This window comes from Spermophilus citellus (assembly GCF_964194105.1).
Source record: "Spermophilus citellus genome assembly, chromosome: 3".
In the NCBI taxonomy this organism is placed as follows: domain Eukaryota; kingdom Metazoa; phylum Chordata; class Mammalia; order Rodentia; family Sciuridae; genus Spermophilus; species Spermophilus citellus.
Genome location: NC_138184.1, coordinates 183,191,505 through 183,212,751, shown reverse-complemented (window position 1 = coordinate 183,212,751; position 21,247 = coordinate 183,191,505). Strand labels below are relative to the sequence as shown.

The window sequence follows — 21,247 nt, the reverse complement described above, 5'->3', positions numbered from 1 at the left end:
CCTAGGATACCAGTAAGGTGTGACCTAAATCATACTACTTCAACTTTACTGAGCTGTTTTTCTTAGATGGGGATAATGTACACACTATTCGTCAAAAGAATGCTATATGATCAAATCAGATAACTTCTGTAAGCTCCATGGAGAAATGTACTGCATAAACATGGTAATCAGGTCACTACCAGTCTCAGGAGACATCCAATCACCATACCTCCATGACAGGGCATATGAGTGGGGGGAACTTTACTAGATTCAATTTTTTTCAGCTCAAAATTAGTTTCATACATTTTTGCATGAAACTTAAGCCTCTCATTCTGAAGGTAAACAAATATAACATCAGTCCATGCTGTACTACTTAAATTTCATACCAGAATCAAACATTTTAAATTATGTAGAGCATTCCTTTTCACAATATACATATACATTTTTAGTGTGCTTAATTTTTCATTTGTTAGTTTATTTTGAAGAGGATTTTTGCATGACTAATGACTATAGAACACACAAATAAATTTTGTTTTTTAAGCTGGGTGTGGTAGTGCATGCCTTTAATTCCAGCAACTCAGGAGGCTGAGGCAGGAAGATTGCAAGTTCAAGGCCAATCTCAGCAACTTAGTGAGGCTCTGTCTCAAAATAAAAAAGGGTTTGGGATGTGACTCAGTGGTTAAGCACTTCTGGGTTCAATCCCCATACCAAAAATGAATATATAAATAAATAAATAGTGTTTTTTAGAAGATGAGACCAGGGTGTCCCCATAAGAAGTACTTGTTGCATAAATAGCTCTCTTGTGCAAGATTATGTAGCCACACTATCTCCCCCTGACCCCTTGTAAGCATCACATGCATTTTAAGATGACTGGCTACTATGGTTTGGATGTAGAATGTCCCTGAAGTTAAAAGCTTATTCTCAGCCCATGTCACTAGTTGGAGGGGAACAGAACTTTTTAGAGGTAGAGCTTGGTCTTCAGGTCCCTGGGACTGTGCCCTCAAAGGGAATATGAAGACTTTGGTGTCTTCTGTCTTCTCTCTCTCTTTCTCTCTTTCTTTTCCAATTCGAGATGTTAGTGCTCACTCTGACATGTGTTTCTACCATTGTCTCCTGTCATTTGTCCTCACCTGAAGCCGAAGCAATTAGGGTTGCCCTATCTTGGGCTTAAACCATTAAAATTGTGAGCCAAATAAATCTTTCCTCTTTTAAAGTAAGTCGACTCAAATATTTTTTGTAGTAATATAAAGCTAACTAATACCAAGAAGAAGAAGGAGGAGGAGGAGGAGGAGGAGGAGGAGGAGGAGGAGGAAGAGGAAGAGGAGGAGGAAGAGAAAAGAGAAAGAAAAGAAAGAAAAAAGGATACTGTGAGTAGCAAGTGTTATTTTAACTATACCTAGATATGTTTAGGAAGCTCTGGGACTGATTGACTGACAGTGGTTGAAAGAGTTTGGAGGAGCAGGCTAGAAAAATTCTAGAATACTCCAATTGGAGCATTATGAGGCCATGGTGGCTTCCACTGAGATTTCAAAGGAAAGCCTGGGAAACCAGACAAAAGTTTCATGTAGGGCTGAAGTCTCTGTGGGGACTTTTGATAAGATGATGCTTACTGGAATTGTGTGAACGGAGCCAAAGAGAGGACCCCAGAATAATAGAGCAACCCAAAATGTGCAACAGCTGCTAGGGAAAGCTATGAGCAGCATGCCACATAAGCCATGGAGAGCTGCACACATCAGTGTGCAGTCCATGAATGCAGCCATGTGGGCCAACAAAGCCGGCTGGGTAGAGCTGCCCAAGGCCTTAGGGGCCCAACTCAGGCCCCAGTTTGCCTGCCATGGTGGACTTTGGAGCTTTAGGATTTAATGTCTGCCTGCTGGATTTCACTTACTTTGGGTCAATTATCTCTTTTCACTTGCCTGTTGCCTGCTTTTGGAATAGAAGTTATACTCTGTGCCTATCCTGCCATTTTATCTTGGAAATATGTAGCTGGAGGAGTTTGCCTTTTCTCCCCAATGAGACTCAGGATCTTTGAATTAATGCTGGCTGAGTTAAGCCTCTAGAACCACTGGGGATGGAATGCTTTATGTTGAATGTGAGGACATGAGTTTGAGCAGACCAGAGATAAAATGCTATGGTTTAAACATGGTTTGTTCCTCTGAACTCATGCAGAAGTGTGACCCCCCAATGTTTTATATTAATGCTTTTTAGAGAGTGGAAACTGAATCCATCCATGGTGTTCATAGGTGGAGCTTTTAGCAATTGAGTAGATTGGATTAGGCCAACAGAGTGGAGCCCCCCACATTAAATCCTGGTGGTATTATAGGAGAGGGAAAGCAGCTGCATGGAGAGTGGGACACAGGCCCTCCCACCACAACATGATAGAGCCAAGCGGGGACCACCACCAGAGTGTAAGCCATGCTGTTTGGTCTGCCAGACAACAAATCTGTGCTAAATAAACCACTTTTCTTTATAAAATTACTCTGTCCTTGGTGTTTTTTAAATAGCAATGGAAAGCTAATACACCAGCTGAGTTTATGATTGCAATTTGTGGCCAGAGAAAGGATAAACCCATGTTAGATCAAACTCATAGACATTGTACTTTGCCAAAAGCACTAACTAATCCAGGATTATACAGAATCAACAATCCATAGAAAATGGTTTAGAGCTTTTGGGCACAGGCAGACCCAACGTAGAAACAGATATCAAACCAAAGAACATACCCACAGAAACCCCAAAACCACTAAGGAAGGGCCACTCCAAATACCAGTAAAAGCCAGCAACTCCTAAGACCAACTCATGATTCACAAAGGACTCCAAGCAAGAGATATGAAGAAGTGAAAACCCATGTACACACTTATAATTTCTCTCCTTGAAGAGAGACTAACTACAGTGCTCTCTCCATAAGCAGTGACTCCCAAGCTGAATGTGATACTCACATCAGTATTAAAACGACTTATGTACCGCTCAGGATGTTTGTCATACTCTACAGGGTCATACACACCATCTGTTTTCCTGACAAGATGATGATGTCGACTTAACACCGTCCCATACACTTTCCTGAGGTCTTGCAGAGGAAAAAGAAATTAACAAACTGGGTGACAAATGATAACGATGCATGGTGACAAAACACTATAACACAGATACTGTAAAGTGATACAGACAGTCTCCCCCACCCCTTACCTCCAGTTTGGGAGACTTCTTTTAATTCATGGGGCTCCACATATTCACAGGGCAGTTCATTAAAGACTTCTTGGGCTCCCTGTAAAAAATGTTTCAAGTAAACATCTAAAAATCAATTTTAAAAAAGAGCCAAAGCAGTTTCCGGTAAAGATTCCAATTGTTTTCCCCACAATTTTATAACTGAACTTGCCTGGCCCTGCAACCAGAGCTGCAGCATAGAAGTGCAGATGAGCTTCTTGCACACAGCCTGAAAACCAGCTTTATTCCAGTTTTTAAAAGCATGCATTAGAAGGGGCTTTAGACTTTTTTTTTTACTAAAGTTACTCAGAAAAGCAACAATAGTGTTTAGAAATATAGATACAATACAATATATCTATTTCTTTTTTTATTCATTGCAGAAGAAAAAATCAAATGGCTACCTCACAATATAATAGTAACAGAGATGTCCTCTTTGTAAGATATTTTCATTAAAGGTCTATTTTTCAATTATAAGTTTCTGAGGGAGATTACAAATGTATTCTAAAACCACCTCAAGAGGAAGTATTAAATACTTTCTTGAATTACTCTAATATCTTACTGGCAAAACTCCAAGTAGTCTTGAAAAATGTATATACTGGAGTTACTTCCAAACTTTTGGATATGTCAGCGATGAAGGAAAAATAAATCACCCTAAGAACAATGTTACATACTTCACAATTAGTATCTCAAGAAAGACAGAAACAGAGAAAGGAAGAAAGGGAGGGGGAAATGAAGGAGGAGAAAGAAAAGAGAGAAAGAGAAAGAAAGAGTGTTTCAAACCTCTGATAGCGCAGAATTCACTAAAAGCAAAGAAAATGTTTGGACCATTATTGTTCTTTGCTATAAGAAAAATTTGTAGGTAATTAAAATACTGAAGATAGAATGTCCATTCTCTATTGGAAATAGGCACAGAATGACCCAACATAATGTCTCCAATTGCTTTACAGAAAGAAGACAAGTGAAATTTACCTTGGATACATTACCAGTCCCTGTGAATACAAATGTTAAGGGCCCTATCGACTTTGGCATTAAACCCAGAGATATTTCATAGCCAGCATCGCGGACAGCTTGCACAGCCTGGCTGCTATTCCTGTAGTTATGAGCCATGCCAAGATGCTGAAAGCAAGCACACATGATTCAAGTTAGTCTAGTAGCTGACATATTTTTCTATTCTTAAAGTGTTATGTATGCTTTCAAAAAAAATAAACAAAAGAAATATCTCTCACCATAAAAGGTGTGTGATGTCCCAAAGCAAGGAGCCTTAAACCCATTCCATGTAAAATGTTGATCATCCCTATTGCAGAGTCAGACCAACAGAAAGACAATTAATTGAGTGACGCTGAATATCAATGTACAAAATAAATTCTACTCATAGGCATTAATCAAGAGAAAGGACACATTTTTCTCTGTGCCCATTTGTCCATGTGCTCAGTGCCTGGGGAAGCATAAACATAGTAGCTCAGATTCAGAAGGGGCCTCAGTAGATCTTATCCATTTCTTCTGCTTTCTGCCATCCAATGTCCTAACCCAGCTGCATCACTTATCCCTTCTACTGTTGATCCTGATAAAGTGGAGTATCCTCTTCTCACCTAGAGTTAATCTCTCCGTGACGAAAGATCCCATCCCTTCCCTTCTTCCCAGGGAATTTACTCTAGAACCACTCCCTTATCTTGAACCACTACCTATTCCTCTCTACCAGTTCATTTATTTTTAAAAATTTATGCTTTTTATTTATATATAATACCAAGATATGCCCTGAAATAATCACAAAAGCATGAAACCCAACCCACTCCAATTTAGTCCCCAGTGTTCTCCCCCACCTCCACTTATCCTTAAGCACCCTCCCTCCACTCCATCAATCCTTCTTCAAACCATTTACAGTTTACTTTTTTATTGTTGTTATCAAATTCATGTCCTGTGGACACACTCAATGCCAGGACCCACCACGCTGTGTCCTTGCATACTCATAAGATAGTTTGATCATATTCAATCTACTCTTCTTCCCTTTTCCTGGCCCTTCTTCCTCCTCCTCAATCCCCTTTGTCTACTCCACTAATCTTTCCTCTATTTTGATGAATTCCCTCTCTACTGGTTCATTCATATCAACATGTAAACATGCTCCCATCTCTCCCATACCAAAATCAAAGTTGCCATTGACCCTAGGGCTCCCACCAGCTGTTTAAATCACTAAATCACTAAATTTGGTAGGCACTTTTCAGATCTCTCAACTTCCTTGCCAGAAGTATTTGTCATTGTAGACCTCCTCTTCAGTCAAAAAAAAAAATCTCAATCTCTCTCTCTCTCTCTCTCTCTCTCTCTCTCTCTCTCTCTCTCTCTCTCTCTCTCTTTTCAGCATTCCTACTTGAAATGCTTCAGCCTGCTATTTGTGGGCTCTTCTTTCTATGCCCATATTGTCACCCTCAGGATTACATCCTGGGCTCCTCAATAACTATGTTTTCTTCATAAATATTCTCATCCAGTCCTAAACTTCAAGTACTATCTACTTATCTTATCCAAGTGGATGACCCCAAGTCTGTACCTCCAACGAGAATTTTTCTTTTTAATTTCTCACCTAGCCAGTCATATTTTGTATGTCTCCATTTGGAAATCCTTCAGACACCTAAAATTCAGCAGGATTGTAGCAAAGATCTTAGCATCCATTCCCCCTTCTTTTTAGGGCTAGAACTTTCCCTGCACCACTCCCCAAAACACACATATGCACTCACATTCCTACCAAGTTTTCTTCCACCTTTTTTTCTGAAGTCAACTTTTAAAGAAGTAATCTCTACACAATAAAATGCACCAAGTGTATAGTTTGATAATTATTAACAAATATGCTCAACTGTGTTATCACCATAATCAAGGCCCTATTGCTCTTTCTGACTGTATGCATTAGGTTTTTCTACTGCTTCATATCAATGAAAAAATAAGCACATACTCTTATTGGGTGTCTGCTTTCCCTTGGCATAATAGTTTCAGATCTGTAACAGTATTTTGTTTCTCGTTATTGCTGAAGTTTTATGTATTATATAATTATTAATGTATTAATCCATTGTCTCTTGACAGACATTTGTGTTATTTCTAGCCTATTCTGGATGGTATCCATATGTAAAAATTATTTGTATAAAATGCTGCATTTCTCTTCATAAACACCTACATGTAGAATTTACTTTGTACACTGATATTCAAGTTTTTTTTTTTTTTTAGTTTAAGTCATGTTTTGTTTTCTTTTGGTGGTTTTAGTAATCTTGATGTTGTTGTTACAATTTGGGGAATCAAAGCCAAGACCAAGTCCTTGCACATGCAGATAGCTCCCACTAATCTGTATCTTTCAAGGATAGATACAGATTATCATCTGTAATCTGTATCTCAAATTTGAGATGAGTAATCAACGGAGGTCTCCCCATAACACCTACAACTCCTTCTATATTATCAAATTAATTTTGTGTTACTTTAATAGAACTTATTTGTGTGTTGGGTAAGGGAAGAAAAGAAGTGGGAGTTAAAATTGAATACAAATGAATTGGTTTTTAAGTGAAAAGAATGTTATAATTTCAAAATTTGCTTTGTTTTTTTTTTCTTTTTTATTTTTTTCTTTTACCATTTCAAAAGCATATGAATTAGGGTATACTAATAGATTAAAAAATGAATTTTCTGAAATCATTACTTTTTTAAAGTATATAATCTTCAGAAGTTTTCCAGCATATTTGAGTGAGAATCATTTGAATGAATGACAGAGAATATAATTTATAGAAGCATATCAGGATTCCATTTTACACAATTAAATAATGTACTATTAGACATATTTTTGAGAAATGCAGTTTAAAAAGAGTTTGACCTCAAGGAGCAAAGACAGACCTGTCCAGATGAAACAGCAGTGACATAAACCACAATGAGAAGTCTTCCATTTTATATAACAAGGTCAAACAAATATCCAGGTCATGACTTTCCCATTAGATCTTTGAGTAGTCTACTCTGATGGAGTCATAATATCATGGTGTTTCTCAGCTAAACCTAGTTCAAAGTACTAGCCGGGATAAAAGTCAAGTAGAAGTTTCTCCCAGACTCCAGCTCTCATCCTTTCAAGGAAGCTCCTCTGTTGGTTCATGCCCCTGTACCTTTTTTTTTCCCCCTTGTGGGAAGCCATTCTAACACGTGATTGGGTGACTCCCGTTAAGGGTCTGACGCGCTTTGGCTGTGTCGAAGCTTTCCCGGCCCTTTCCTGATGAGAGAGCCCATCCGTGTGGGGTGTGCCTGACCACTGACCCCGGAGACCCAATCACTGACCCTGACCTTGGAGTGCAGCCCCCCCTCAACCTTCATTGGGTGGAATTCTCCCCTGAATCTCTTGTTCCCCAATAAAAGGCTACTCCCCGGCGTGTTCACTCTCTCTCTCTCTCCTGCTAGCCCTGAGTAATCCTTGCTGCCCTGCTGGGCGGTTAGAGGAGGGAACCAGAGAGGGGAGCCGTCTCGGACCTAGCAATATAAATAAGGTAACTGAGTCTGTGTGTTTTATTTCGATCTCTTCTAACTAACTTTATGCCTAGAACCTCATTAATGAAACCATTGTGCAGGCCACGTGGTAGACCCCCTTATCCTTTTCCCCTATTTTCTACTTCCCAATGTCCCATCACCAAACTGAGCTCTCCAAACAGGTCTAAAATGTCCCAGTCTGTTCACAGGTGTTATCCTTCCCCTGCTTTCTTTTCCAACATTTATACTAAAATATTTTAATAATTTATCTTCTTCCCAATTCCTCCAATATTCACCAGCCTTCAGCATACTCCCATTTTAATTTTATCAGTGAAAATAAACACTCATATTCCCTTTTCACAGAAAAGAGAAAACACAGTTACTCCTCAGGCAATTTAGAAAGTGACATAAAAGCCTGGCATACCTACCTGCCACACCAGCCCACTGTCCAAATGCGACTATTCGTATCCCTCTATGATCCACCATTTTTTCATAATCAATAAGTCGGATTTCCTGAAGAAAGGGTAAAAAATTTCTCAACCAGACTTATTAAGTTCAATTGCAATGAGTAAAGTACATATATGAACAAGTATTCTCCATGTTTTCTTCTTTCAAAATATGTCTTGACTTGCTAACCTAAATTTCCATGAAGTGCACCATGAAATATTTAGAAAAGGTTAGATCAAAAAGCTAACTGCAGGTTTACAATTGGAGATGAAAGAATAGTCCTAGAGGTTGCTAAATAGCCTTGTTGCTGGACAATGAGATGACCAAAACAGGATTTTCTGTTTTTGACAAACATACAGCCCAACCCAACCAGCACCATCTATAAATACATTTACAGCCTCTATTCATCCTTCCATTCTTCCTTTTGGTCCTAAAGAAAATGAATCCCTCCTGAGACTCATTACTGTGAGCCAATCTCAAGTTTTTTCTAAGTCTTCAAAGACCACACTTCTTAAATTATTATTACCTCTTTCCAGCATCATTCCTTTTTATTAGAATGACTGCTCCTCAGTTATTCTAAATACTCCCAGGTCTCTTCTACCTGAAAAGTAATAAGAATGGCCCCTCCCAAGTTCATATACAACTGTGTCTCTCTTCCTTCCTCCCTTTCCTCCTCTCCTCATTCTTTCTTTTTCTACCCTTTTACAGGTAAGCTTTCTTTAAGAAGTTGAGCATTGTCTCAAAATAAAGTTGTTTTCTTGGGGGTGTGGGGCTGAAGGCATGCTGGGGATGGAGTTCAGTGATAGAGCATTTGCCTAGCATGTGCAAAGCCCTAGGTTCAATTTCTGCACCACAATAATGAATTAATTATTAATTAAATAGTGCATACTGCCTGTATATCTTTTCTCACCTTTTCTAAAAAGCTATTCCTCCGCTTTCCTTGGGATCTTCCATCTCTGTGGAAAAGACTTATTAATTTATGCTTAAAAGCTATTGATCCATTCTAATCATAGAATGTTTTGAACACTTATTTTATTTTCTCAAACATCAAATGATTTAATAGCTGGGGTTAAGCTCAGTGGCCAAACACAGAGACAAAGCACACTTATCTAGCATGCATAGGCCCTGAGTTCCACTCATATCACTGAAAAAAAACCATATAATTTTAATTATGTCTATATATTTAAGAACATTTTACATGCATCCAACTCTAACTGGTTACAAAGGACTGCCAAAAAGTAGCCCCGCTGGTTCTATTTTTATTAATTTTTTTTGTAATGAACAAAAGTCTTATAACAGAAAGTCTTTAAAGTATTTTCTAAAGGTTGATTTGTTTGAAATGGAATATTCATTTTCTAATATGATTTCCATTAATTACTTTTGAATCTATTCTTCAGAAACATTGCAAATTAACTACAACCCAGGTCTAGTGTATTTGAAATTAATAGGAAATAATTCAATTCTCTTGTATAAAATACATTGTCCCTATTGCTTTTCCTAGTTGTGAGCTCTCCCATCCTCTCCCATCCTCAGAAGTTAGTCTATTTCTAATTCTTTAACATCCTTCCTTTAGCACAGGGACTTTGGATGACTCATTTATTTCCATTCACTCATTATACTCTCCCAACTCCATGATTACAACTTCCCAATCTATGTCGGGAGGAGATGCCCACCTGAGCTCTGGACTGGTGTCCCCAGTCCACTTAACTTGAGGTCCCAAACTCAACTGTTGACTTCTCCATCCATGCCTGCTCTTCTTACAATAGCACCATCTCCCTCCGTAGGGCCCCTACAAGTTGCACATGCCAAAACCTTAGTCATTCCTGACTCCTCTCCTTTCTCATAGTCCACCTTCATTTCACCAGTGAATTTTGTAGGACTCAGCTTTAAAACGCAGGATTGTCCATGTGACAGGACTCTCCATATGTCACAACTCCACTTCCACCACCCAGGTGGTGAAAGGCACCATCATTTGCAGTCTAGTCTAGACTATCACTGACTAACAGGCTTCTAATCACTTTGGCTCTCCTCCTCCCACCTGCAACTATTATCACAGAGTAGACAAAAAAAGCATTTTATTACATGACCCATTCTGTCCACTCAAATAGACCCTGGAGCCTTTGCATTACTATTACTACTTGGAAGACTCTTTCCAGAAGGGTATGGCTTAGTCCTTTGCTGCCTTCAATGTCACCTTCATAATGAGCCCCCCCTCCCATGACCATCCTGTGTGATCCAGTAGTGTCACCTCCGCCAGGGCCCACATTCCTATTCTCCTTCAGCATTGTTTCTCTCAACACATGTTGACAAGTGACATATAAGATGTCATTTGTCCTCTGTCTCCTTTCATTAGAATGTAAGTATGTAAAGCAGCATGACAGATTCACTAGATGCTAAAGAAAACCAAAGCCCCACTTTGAAGTTAAATTAAAATATTATTTTCCTGTGTTAACACTTATGCGTATCGGTCACTAATTACCTGTTTTAGAATCTCATCCAACAAGTTCATATTGGCCTCTTGAGCTTTTATTGTGTGGGAAAAGAATGCATAAGTTTTCTTGGACATTAGTTTATCCTCTGGAGGTCTTTTAACTCCCAAAATTAGACAAGCTTCGGAAATGTCCTCCTGAAGAATGCCACCAGCTTTGACGTATTCCTGGAAATGCGATTTGGTTAAAGATTATTCCTCTGACTTGTGGTAGTCATATTTTCTCTAATAAAAAGTAGAGCAAATAAAAGCACAACTTTTTGAAGTAGTAAAAACTTGTATGGATTAGAACTAATAGGACAGCAACTTTTAATACTTGAACTCTCCAGCTAAAGATATATCTATTATGTTTAACTGTTATAACAAAAAAAAAAAAAACAATTAAAAAATTCAGCACATACTAATATTTAAGAACAGTTTAGCCAGGTGTGTGACAGTGACTTGGAAACTGAAGTGGGAGGATGACAAGTTCAAAATCAGCCTCAGCATCTTAGCAAGACTGGTCTCAAAATAAAAACAAAAAAAAGGGCTGGGGATGTGTCTCAGTGGTTAAGCACCCCTGGGTGCTTTTCTAAAAATTAAATTTGTTTATTTATTTATTGCAGTACTGGATATCAATCCCAGGCAGGGCCTCAGGCATGCTGGGCAAGTGCTTTTCCACTGAGTCACATTCCCTGCCCATGATCATGCATTCCTAGGAGATAATCTGATATTTTATACCTTTAATGTGTTACAATGTGTAAAACATACATTGCTTATATGTATGACACAAGTGGTTAGCCTGGATATAATCATAAGAAACAACCAAACTAGTTCTACCCAGAAGCAGAACATTCTACAAGTCAACTAGCCTGGATTCCTCCAGAAAACAGAAATGAAGGTGCTATTATAGATCAAAAGAACTAAAGAGACATAGCCATGACATGCAATGACCCTCAATTAATCCTTGAATTAAACTAAAATATATTTGAAATAGGGAATCTGAACATCAACTATATGAGATGTTCTCACGGAATTATTAATTTCTTAGGTATGAAAATTATATACCGGTTATGTAGCAAAATTATTTACTCCTTAGAGGTGCATGCTAAAGCATCATTCAGCACTTGCAAATGATTTAGGAAAGGAATATATATATATATATATATATATATATATATATATATATATATATATATATTGCATATTCCTAAAATGGGAATAAGAATCTAACCCATATCATAATATTATTGTGAAATGTTTATGTCCAGCAGAATTCTGAACATAAAGGGCTTCTCAAAGTGCCTGACAGGACACACTCTTGGGCTGGGGACACACTCTTGTGATAAAACTCTCCTCAAAGAAGCATTCCCTGGCTTCAAGGATGGTGTCTTAATCAACCTTGGGCTCTCTACTGCAAACTAGGGTTATAACACATGAAGGACAGAAAGAATGAAAACCATCAACATCTAAAAGCAGACCCTTTAACCTTTAGCTGAAGAAAGTATGGAGTAGAGTAAAAATAACACTTTTAAGCAAAAAGAAAAGGAATTAAAGTGACACTAGCACATTTATTTTTCCTCGGATGCTTCTTATTTTTCATACACAGGTTCATTTCATTTGCACACATTTTAAAAATTGAAAACAGTCACCTTATCATGAATGGCCCGCCGATTGGAAGGCTGTATCAAGACCTTGTAGCCCAGACTGGTGATCCCTTTGATGTGCTTGGGAGCCAGAGGGGCTCTTCTCTCCCAGGCGTTGACATCCTCCCGTCTGAGAGCCATGACAGCTTTGTGGTGAAGGGCTCTGGAGAGGCTGACCCTTAGTGGGGTCAGGTTGCTCCTGTGTATTTGAAGCATCTTGAAACCTGATGACTGTGAAGGCAATGTGAGAAAACAGAACAACAAAGGACAGGAGGGCTTATGGGTCAGTTCTGGTCTCCTTAGAAATCTGCTGAAAAACACAGCCAACCCAAATGAGGATAAAATGTGACAAGAAGAGATAGGGACAAGAAGATACACAAGAAGGGAAGGGCAACCTCCATGTGAAGTGTACCTTTACCCAAACAGACCCAAATTCCCAAACATGAAGTTACTTAATTCCAAAGTAAGTATAGATCTACTTAGGTGACACTAATCAGTAACCAAGTCAACATACCTTTCTAAATATGTTTTACCAAACATGTACTCAACACAAAAGTTGAGTACTACCATGTAAAGCCAGGAAGATGACAGAAAGCATCTCTTAATAGAGTGGTCCAAATTTTGATGGCATAAAGCTTCAAATTCTGATAATGATATAAGATTCTTGACAACTTAATGCCAATGTGCCTTCAGCTTCATCTCAGGCCATTTCCTGGACATGCACTACTTGGTATGTTCTGCTAACTTGTGTCGGTCAGTGGACTATTTTTACTGGTCAGAAATGAGATGCAAGAAGAACTAGAAAGTAAGCATTTTATAAGCTGCAATATCACATGATCATTTTCCTAGTTATTCCTTGTTACTGAATTTTACAAAAGCTTCATCCTGAACAGGTTGTAAATGCAAGGAAAGCAACCAGCTAACCAAACCAGTTCCTCCATTACCAGGTTAGACTGTCACCCTGCTCCCATCCACCCCTACCTTGGGCTTCCTCCTTCAACCTCACTGTTCCCTCTTGTTGCCTTCAACATAATCCCCTTTCCTGGCTTTTCTCTCCATACCATGTTGTCCAGCCTTTGAATTTAAGCCCAGCCCACCTCACCTTTCCAACTGTCTCCCAAATGGCATAATTTCACTGACTGATCAATCAAAAACATCCTATATTTGTGGGCTGGGGATGTGGCTCAAGCGGTAACGTGCTCGCCTGGCATGCTTGAGGCGATGGGTTCAATCCTCAGCACCACATAAAAATAAAATAAAGATGTTGTGTCGACCGAAAACTGAAAAATATTTTTTAAATTCTCTCCCTCTCTCTCTCTCTCTCTCTCTCTCTCTCTCTCTCTCTCTCTCTCTCTCAAAAAAAATCCTATAGATGTGGGCAGAAAGGTTTTCCCACTGCTGGTGGGACTGTAAATTGGTTCAACCATTCTGGAAAGCAGTATGATTTTCCTCAGAAAACTTGAAATGGAACCACCATTTGACCCAGTTATCCCATTCCTTGGCATATACCCAAAGGACTTAAAATCAGTGTACTATAGTGACACAGCCACATCAATGTCTATAGCAGCTCAATTCACAATAGCTAAGCTATGGAATCAACCTTCAACGGATGAATGGATAAAGAAAATGTGGTACATATACACAATGGAATATTACCGAGCTGTAAAGACATGAAATTATGGCATTTGCTGGTAATTGGTTGGAACTAGAAACTATCATGCTAAGTGAAATAAGCCAATAAAAAAAATCAAAGGCCTGATGAAGTTCTCTTTGATAAGCTAACTCATAATAAGCTGGGGAGGCAATAGAAGTTCACTAGGATAGACAAAGGGAATGAAGGGAATAAAGGGAGATTGGGAATAGGAAAGACAGCAGAAATTAATAGGACATAACTTTTCTGTGTTCATATATGAATACACACCCAGTGTAACTCCATATCATGTACAACCACAAGAATGACAAGTTATACTCCATGTATGCATGATGTGTCAAAATACATTCTACTGTCATGTATAACTAAAAAGAACAAATAAAAAAATTTAAAAACATCCTATACATAGTAAATCTGCATCCTATACAGAGTAAATTTTGTATAAGATTTTACACATACATATTTAGATCTAGTAGTGTTTATTCTCTCTGTCCTCAAAGTGTTTCATATATTCTATAGTCAAATGTCATTGTAGATGGTGATTTGCTGGATCATTTAAAGTTTAAAACTGTTTTCTATGTAAGGTGAGCAGGAAAATGTAAATGGCATATTCTCTAGAAATTCTATACCCATAATTTTACATCTTCTAGAAATGTCCTACCCATTATCGTCATCACATAGCAAAACTTGTATGAAATATTTTTCCAATACATCAGATTTCAATCTCTAAAAGCACCCATATAGATGAGGAAATTCTGACCAAACATTTAAGCATAGAAGTGCATTCCCTGGGGACAAACAACTGCCTGCTCCCTATAATGGTCAATTTATAGAATATTTCACAACAGAATCAGAGAATAGAGCAAAACAGTAAGGAATTCAGCTGAAAAGGCTTTAGAAAGAAAAGGTCAAAATCAGAGAAAGCTGCTGACAGAAGGAAAAATTGTTAATGATTAGTTCAGGCTTCAACTGGACTAAAATGGAGATACCAAAATAGATGATTAACATTTTAACCAAAAACTGTTGCAGACTACATCTAAGTTTTGGTTAATTCACATTTTGTTCTTAGGAGAGATGATTATACTCTAACACAAGCCCATAATATATAGTGTCCCCCAAGTTAAAGGAGAACCTGCAATGTCTCATGGAATCTGAATGCCTTTGTTCCCAAATAAAACCAATTCCAAAGACTGTGAATCTTTTAAACACACACACACACACACACACACACACACACACACCTTCCCAGCAGGGGCTGTATTTCCTGAACCGACCCTGTATCTTCTATTCTGAGTAGCAATTCTTGGCCCTAAATTGACCCCTTCCCCAACACACACACACACACACACACACACACACACACACAAACACACATACACACACACACACAGAGTCCAATCTTGATTTATAACCAGAACCACACCTCATTCCCTTGACAGCCCCTCCTCCTCCCTTGTCTGGGGTCAGGTTGGAGGCAGCAGGAAGCAGACCACACAGAGAGACAGACACACACATACAGTGTATGTGTATTTGCAAAGTCACACTTTCTAAGGGAACTAAAAAAAGAAATGGCAGGGACTGAGCTTCTGGGATTCATTTAGGAAAGTACTTTCACTTTCATTTTTTGTAAGGAATTGTAAAATGATCATTTCTGTGACTTTCACTTCTAAAACAAATATAGCAATAGTTTGCATTAATTATGCTAGGCACTTTAAATACTGTCACATTTCCCTCTTGCAAATATCTTACTAGGTAGATACTATTATTATCCCCATTTTACAGATGAAGAAACTGAAAAGGAGCCCTTCTGGATCAATTGCTTTTCAACAGAAGCAGGATTTCTAGGTTAATGCTTAATACCTGGGACACTCTCTTTGCTGAAGCTTACAGAAGCTTACCATGTAGATCTAACACATGCTGTTACTCTGGCCAGCTCTTGCTGCAAAAAGGGGGGAAAAAATCAGATCCATATGGTATGGACTTCACAGTCATCGTAAATTATCAGTTTTCTTCCCAAGCACGCAGTGCTTCTCTTGATATCTTTTTTCTCTGTTGCATTGAAATTCTTTCCTGAGTCTCTGCCAAGGTGAATTCCAGATTTCTTGGGTGCTTAGAAAAAAGGTTTGATTGTAGCAGGTATTACTGTTCATGACCTCCTGAACCTTGAAACTTGGTCTCAGCAATGAACTTTCCAGTTACCCACGGTCATCAAGAAGTGGGTAACAGGTAACAGTGAGAATTTTGCAGTTGCACACAGCAGGTGCCTAGCATTTTGTGGAAATATCCTTGTGGGCTATTCTGGCTTTTCCTGTCCTGTATTTGTGGTCTTTTACAAGAATATCAGGAAATAAGTTCCACAGAGCTCTCAAGGAAGCAAGTCAGAAAGATTCTGGCTCACCCACTGGCTCTAGTGAGGTTAACTGATAGTGCTAAGTCCTGATTTCAATGTACAGTATGTGTAAGGAGGATGTAGAAAAGCAAGAGGGAGATAATGTCACATATACAGGGATGGGGGGAATCCCTTTTCCTGCAAACTCTGTCTTCCCTTACACATAAAGGTCAAATTTTCAAATATAAAAATAAATCTAAAATATTTCTTCTCTATGTTTTTGTAAAATGGGAACAGCACTGTTTCTTATCTAGTACATTTCTTATCAAGAACTGATCAAGAGTTTGAGATCTCTCTAAAGTCATAGGAATATTACAGAAAACTACACAGAGACACATACTGAGTCAGGAAGACAACCAGAGGGCAGGTTCTCCCAACAGGAACAGGACAACTTTCTATATTATACCATTGTAATGGTCTTTACAATTCTCAAGGAGGAAAGGCTTAGGGGTTCCATTTAATACAGGGCTTAACCTAACTTTGCACACATGGGTATGGGAAGACACACTTAAATGTTCTTAGTTCTTAGTATTTTCTTTTCAAGAAAAACAAGGAGGAAAATAATCATTACTGATATAGATACAAATTAAAGTGAAGTTCTGAATAACAAATGAGATTGATAAGAAATTTGACTTTCTAGAAGAGTGGGGAAATAACCCCATAAATCACCTGCAACCTTTGTCCTCCTAAGTCACTTTGCAAAATGGTAAGCACATTACATAGCCCTAAACTCATTTAGTCCTAAAATCATTTAGGATGGCTCATCTTCATGGGAAAAAGGAGGATGTTAGTGTAAGTAACAAAATAGGCAAGCCAAGACATAGTTAAGTGCCACCTGTGTTTTATATTCTTTTTCTTTGTTAACAAAGTACTGAAAAGTCACTGCTCAAATCAATAGCTTACATGGGGCATAATCACAGATACATCTTCCTTACATTCCAGTAACTAATGACCCACAATATCAAAAAATGTTGCTCCTTGCTGGACTCAGGGGCTCACGTTGGTAATCCCAGGTACTCTGAAGTATAAGGCCGGGAAATCCTAAATTCGAGACCAGCCTAAGTGTGAGATTCTCCCTCAAAGTAAAAAATAAAAAGGTCTGGGGATGTAGCTCAGTAGTAGAGCGCCCACGGGCTCAATCCCCAGTACCCTAACAGAAAGAGGGGAAAATAAAGTTAATCTTTGTTGTGTTACTGAATTAATTTTTTTTCCTTCTCTCCCTCCCCACCCCTCTTCTTTCTCTCCCTCCTCCTTTCCCTCCCTCCCTATTCCCTACCCCGCTCCCTGCCCCTGAAATCAATGCCTGAAAAGCACATCTCTGTTTTGAGAAGTAGTCAGAACCATCAAACCCAATCAAGGTCCTTCTGGATCCCCTTCCCTGGGCAGGCGATCACACACTGGCCTGCACAGTGTCTCAAGCGCTCAGGAGATCTAACATCCGGAGTGCCTCGCTGCCTCACCCCCGTTATCTTTCCTAGTGTAAGGACAAGGCTCTGACGCACAGCGGGATCTCGGTCTTGGAGAGAAAGACCAGCCCTAGTCCTAGGGCGTGAGAAGTTCACCATCCCAGTGGGTAAACAGACTGCAGTGGTGACGACTCCGCGGTCATCCCCAAAGAAGCGTTCAGTGCAAGAATTAACAAGGCGTTCGTTTCGCAACTTCAACATCAACCAATTCTTTATTCCCCAGCAATAACACCATCACCACTCGCAAAAAAAAAAAAAAAAAAGGAAAGGGAAAAAAAATTGCGAATCGCCCTCCCTCCCGCTTCCTATTTAGAAATTCCGGAGCCGCGGGTACGGACCTCCCTCTGGAGCAGGGAAATGGTCCAGGACAAGGCTTGGCAGGGAGTCCTCAAATGCTCCCTCTGGCTTCCCCGGGCCTCCGCTGAGCCCTCCAGGTCGCCCCTGGGCTCTGGGACCAGGAGGTCCAGCTCCCGGGAGACTCCGGCAAACAGCTGGGATCGCTCCGGCGATCTCAAAACGCATCTGGCCGACTGACCTCCCTCTCCCCACACACGCACCCACCCATCAGCTTATCCTTCCCCTGGTCCCCTCCTCACCCCGTCCGCTCTGGGACGCCAACCGGTCCCCTGCAGTCCTGGGCTCCCAAGTCGGGACAGAATCGGCAGCGAGTTCCCAGCAGAAATTGGGATGGGGGGCTGGGAAGGAGGAGGTGTTTGCTTAACTTTGGAAGACGTCATGCCTCTTCTTCCTGCAGCCAATCAGAGGCCGCCCTGAGGGAACAACCTCCTCCTCCACCAATCGGCGACGCTGCCAGGTACTAGGTCATGCCCTGCCCCTACTCCTCCCCAGAAGTCCGTCAGCCTTTCAGATCTCTGACCTGCGTGCGTAGCTGCGGGGATCCCATCATCCCTGGGCGGTCACTGACCAGGTTTGTAACTGCCAGGTGAAAGGAGGCAAGCGGGCACAGTGAAGGACGAAAATAGTCTGGGCATTACCCGCGAAATAGATGTGCACAGCTCCTGGAAAAAAGTGGCCCGCGCGTATGCCTTCCCATATACACTCTTCAGAGGATTTTTCTGGCCTGCAACAAGTCTATAAAGCCAGATGACAGTTCTTAGAACAATTTTGGAATCCAAATAGCAGAAATTCAATGTGGTGAACCCCCACTTAATGAATAGAAATTTTTGTATGGAAAAGTTCAGTGCTCTTGAAAATCCTGGCAGGTTTTTTTTAAATATTATTATTATTATTATTATTAATGTATTACCCAAGACTAGTCCCAGCACTAGGGAAGAACTACCTGAAGTCCAGTCGTTGTTCCCCAAGGAGAAAATAGCCATCATCCCTCCTGTTTTTACAACTTTCTCCACTACTTACTCTTTTCTATGCCTGCAACAGATGCGTTTAGCTACATCTATCCTAGAACATTCTTGGAAAGCCACTGCTATCTTCCATTCGCTTCTCTTCCAAAGACATGAGATTGGAATGTTCCTCTGTATCTTTAGTTTCACACATCCAAAAATCAAATTCCTAATCCATCTCCTGAAGTCTTCCCACTTTTATGGGTACAGGGAGAATTCAGGCAGGTCCTAGGCACACAGAGTTACCAGGTAGGGAGGCATTACCTGCCCACCCTCAAATGCCTCCAGTTGACTGCCTGTGAATCATTGCACCTAATAAAGTTATTGTCAAGTCCCTTTTTGGTTACTTTGTATCTCAGAAATTTCCTTTTAAAAATATGTGCATGAGAAATACCATTCTTTAAAATAGGAGATTTTGAGTATTTTCCTCAGTGATATTTGCTATAACAGGTGATGGTCTCAGAAATTTCTTTGCAATGTAAAGGAACAATGGATGAGAGGGGGAAAAAAACAGACCTTGAATATATCCCAACTCAGCTTGTATTGTCAACTCCTCAAACTCCTTCAATATGAAACGCCTGCTGCCCAAATGGGGGCTGACTCAATGTTCCTGGAATTGGAAGGTTGATTCTAGACCATTCAAACTGCTTTTCTTTCTCTTTAACCACTTTACTTTCCCTCTTCTTTTATTGTTCCTTGCTTTTCTTCTCTCTGAGAGGTCTTGAAGGTACTTAAGCATGGAGTAAATGGAACCTAGACTTAATCCCCTCCTTTGTCACTCACTAGTAAGTCACTTATCCTCTTTAAACCTCATTTTCCTTCATCAGTACAGTGCAGAACGTCACAGGGTTGTCAAGATTAAATGATGCATGATCTCAGTATATGAAAGCTAATGTTGAGGCATTTGTTTAGTCAACTTTTCATCACTGAGAAAAACAATTGAGAGAAAGAAAAAATTATTTTGGCTCACAGTTTCGGGGGAGTCAGTTCATGGCTGACTGGTTCCTTTGCTTTGGGCCTCACTTAAAGCAGGGCAGGGGAAGGAATGCTGTTCAGCTTGTGGCAACTAGGAAGCAGAGTGAGAGGAGGAAGTGTCCAAGGACAAGATACATTATTCCAGGGCATTCCCCCAATGAACAACTTTCTTCATCTTTGCTCCCTGACCCACAGTTTCCAACACCTCCCAGTAGTCCATTCAGCTATCAATGGATTAATCCACTAATAAGGTTGGAGACCTCATGATCCAATCACTTCCCAAAAGCCCCACCTCTGAACATTGTTGCACTGTGGAATAAGTCTTTGTCACATGATTCTTTGGAGGAGCACTTCATATCCAAACCATAGCAGGTTTAGTATTTTTTCCTGTCTCATCTTCCCCTCACCTTTCATTGCACTCACAACCCAGTCTCGTTCTTAAACAACTTTGTCATAAAGAGAAAAGACATGGGCATTCAGGAGAATGAGAAAATAGACAGGAATTTGATATTTCCTAGATATTTCTATTTATTTCTCAAAACTTTTTACTTCTTATATGAACAGCAATTTTTATAACATCATCTCTTGTCCATCCATAATAGAAAATTATTCCACTTTTTATAAAGAAAACTTTCTCTGGACTACAGGTGCATATTCAAATGATTTTTTTTCAAAAATAAGTAGTTTAGGTAAGAGTAGTTTTTAAAAGACAACTACTATTGTTGCTCTAATTCCCAAGTTCTGTTGGGAATGAAGCCTACCTTTTCACCTTTCAAGGAATTTGAAACTCCATTTAGGTGAGGCAAGAGCAGAACTACCCTCTGTTAAATCTAAATTAGAACTCCTGTACCAAGGTTGTGGGTGGAGATACTGATATCCTGAGAGATTATTCTACCACCACCACCACTTCACTACCCAATACCTTCAGATGAAAGAAGCATTGAATATTAATTTCTAGTTCACCTTCTCTGCCTGGAAAATAATGCAAGAAATTTCCAACTTAATTTGAATTTCCAGGGTCAAATTTTATTATCTCCAGGACTCATGGCTTCATTGAGAGTTCCTTGTGCAGGGCAAATCACTCAACGAACCTGCTGCTCATCAACATTTGCTTAGTAACTGCTTTTATAAGTCTACAAGGACATATAAATTTTCAGCTACATGTCACTATACTTAATGGGTTACATAAAAATTA

General features: G+C 39.6%; 1 protein-coding gene across 4 annotated transcripts in view; it reads right to left on the bottom strand.

Moving 5' to 3' along the window:
• Positions 1-18,441, bottom strand: part of AASS (aminoadipate-semialdehyde synthase) — a 53,757-nt gene extending 35,316 nt beyond the window's left edge. For 2 of the 4 annotated variants that reach the window (XM_081285331.1, XM_081285333.1), the window contains exons 1-8: positions 18,313-18,441; positions 12,217-12,441; positions 10,577-10,753; positions 8,079-8,163; positions 4,404-4,471; positions 4,147-4,293; positions 3,160-3,238; positions 2,916-3,043 (exon numbers count right to left, since the gene is read on the bottom strand). In XM_081285331.1, the coding sequence (XP_081141457.1) occupies positions 2,916-3,043; positions 3,160-3,238; positions 4,147-4,293; positions 4,404-4,471; positions 8,079-8,163; positions 10,577-10,753; positions 12,217-12,426 (894 nt within the window). In that variant the 5' untranslated portion in view covers positions 12,427-12,441; positions 18,313-18,441. The remainder of the gene's footprint in view (positions 1-2,915; positions 3,044-3,159; positions 3,239-4,146; positions 4,294-4,403; positions 4,472-8,078; positions 8,164-10,576; positions 10,754-12,216; positions 12,442-18,312) is intronic. The other 2 variants (XM_081285332.1, XM_081285334.1) reach the window with 2 other exon arrangements.
• Between the last annotated feature and the right edge of the window lie 2,806 nt (positions 18,442-21,247).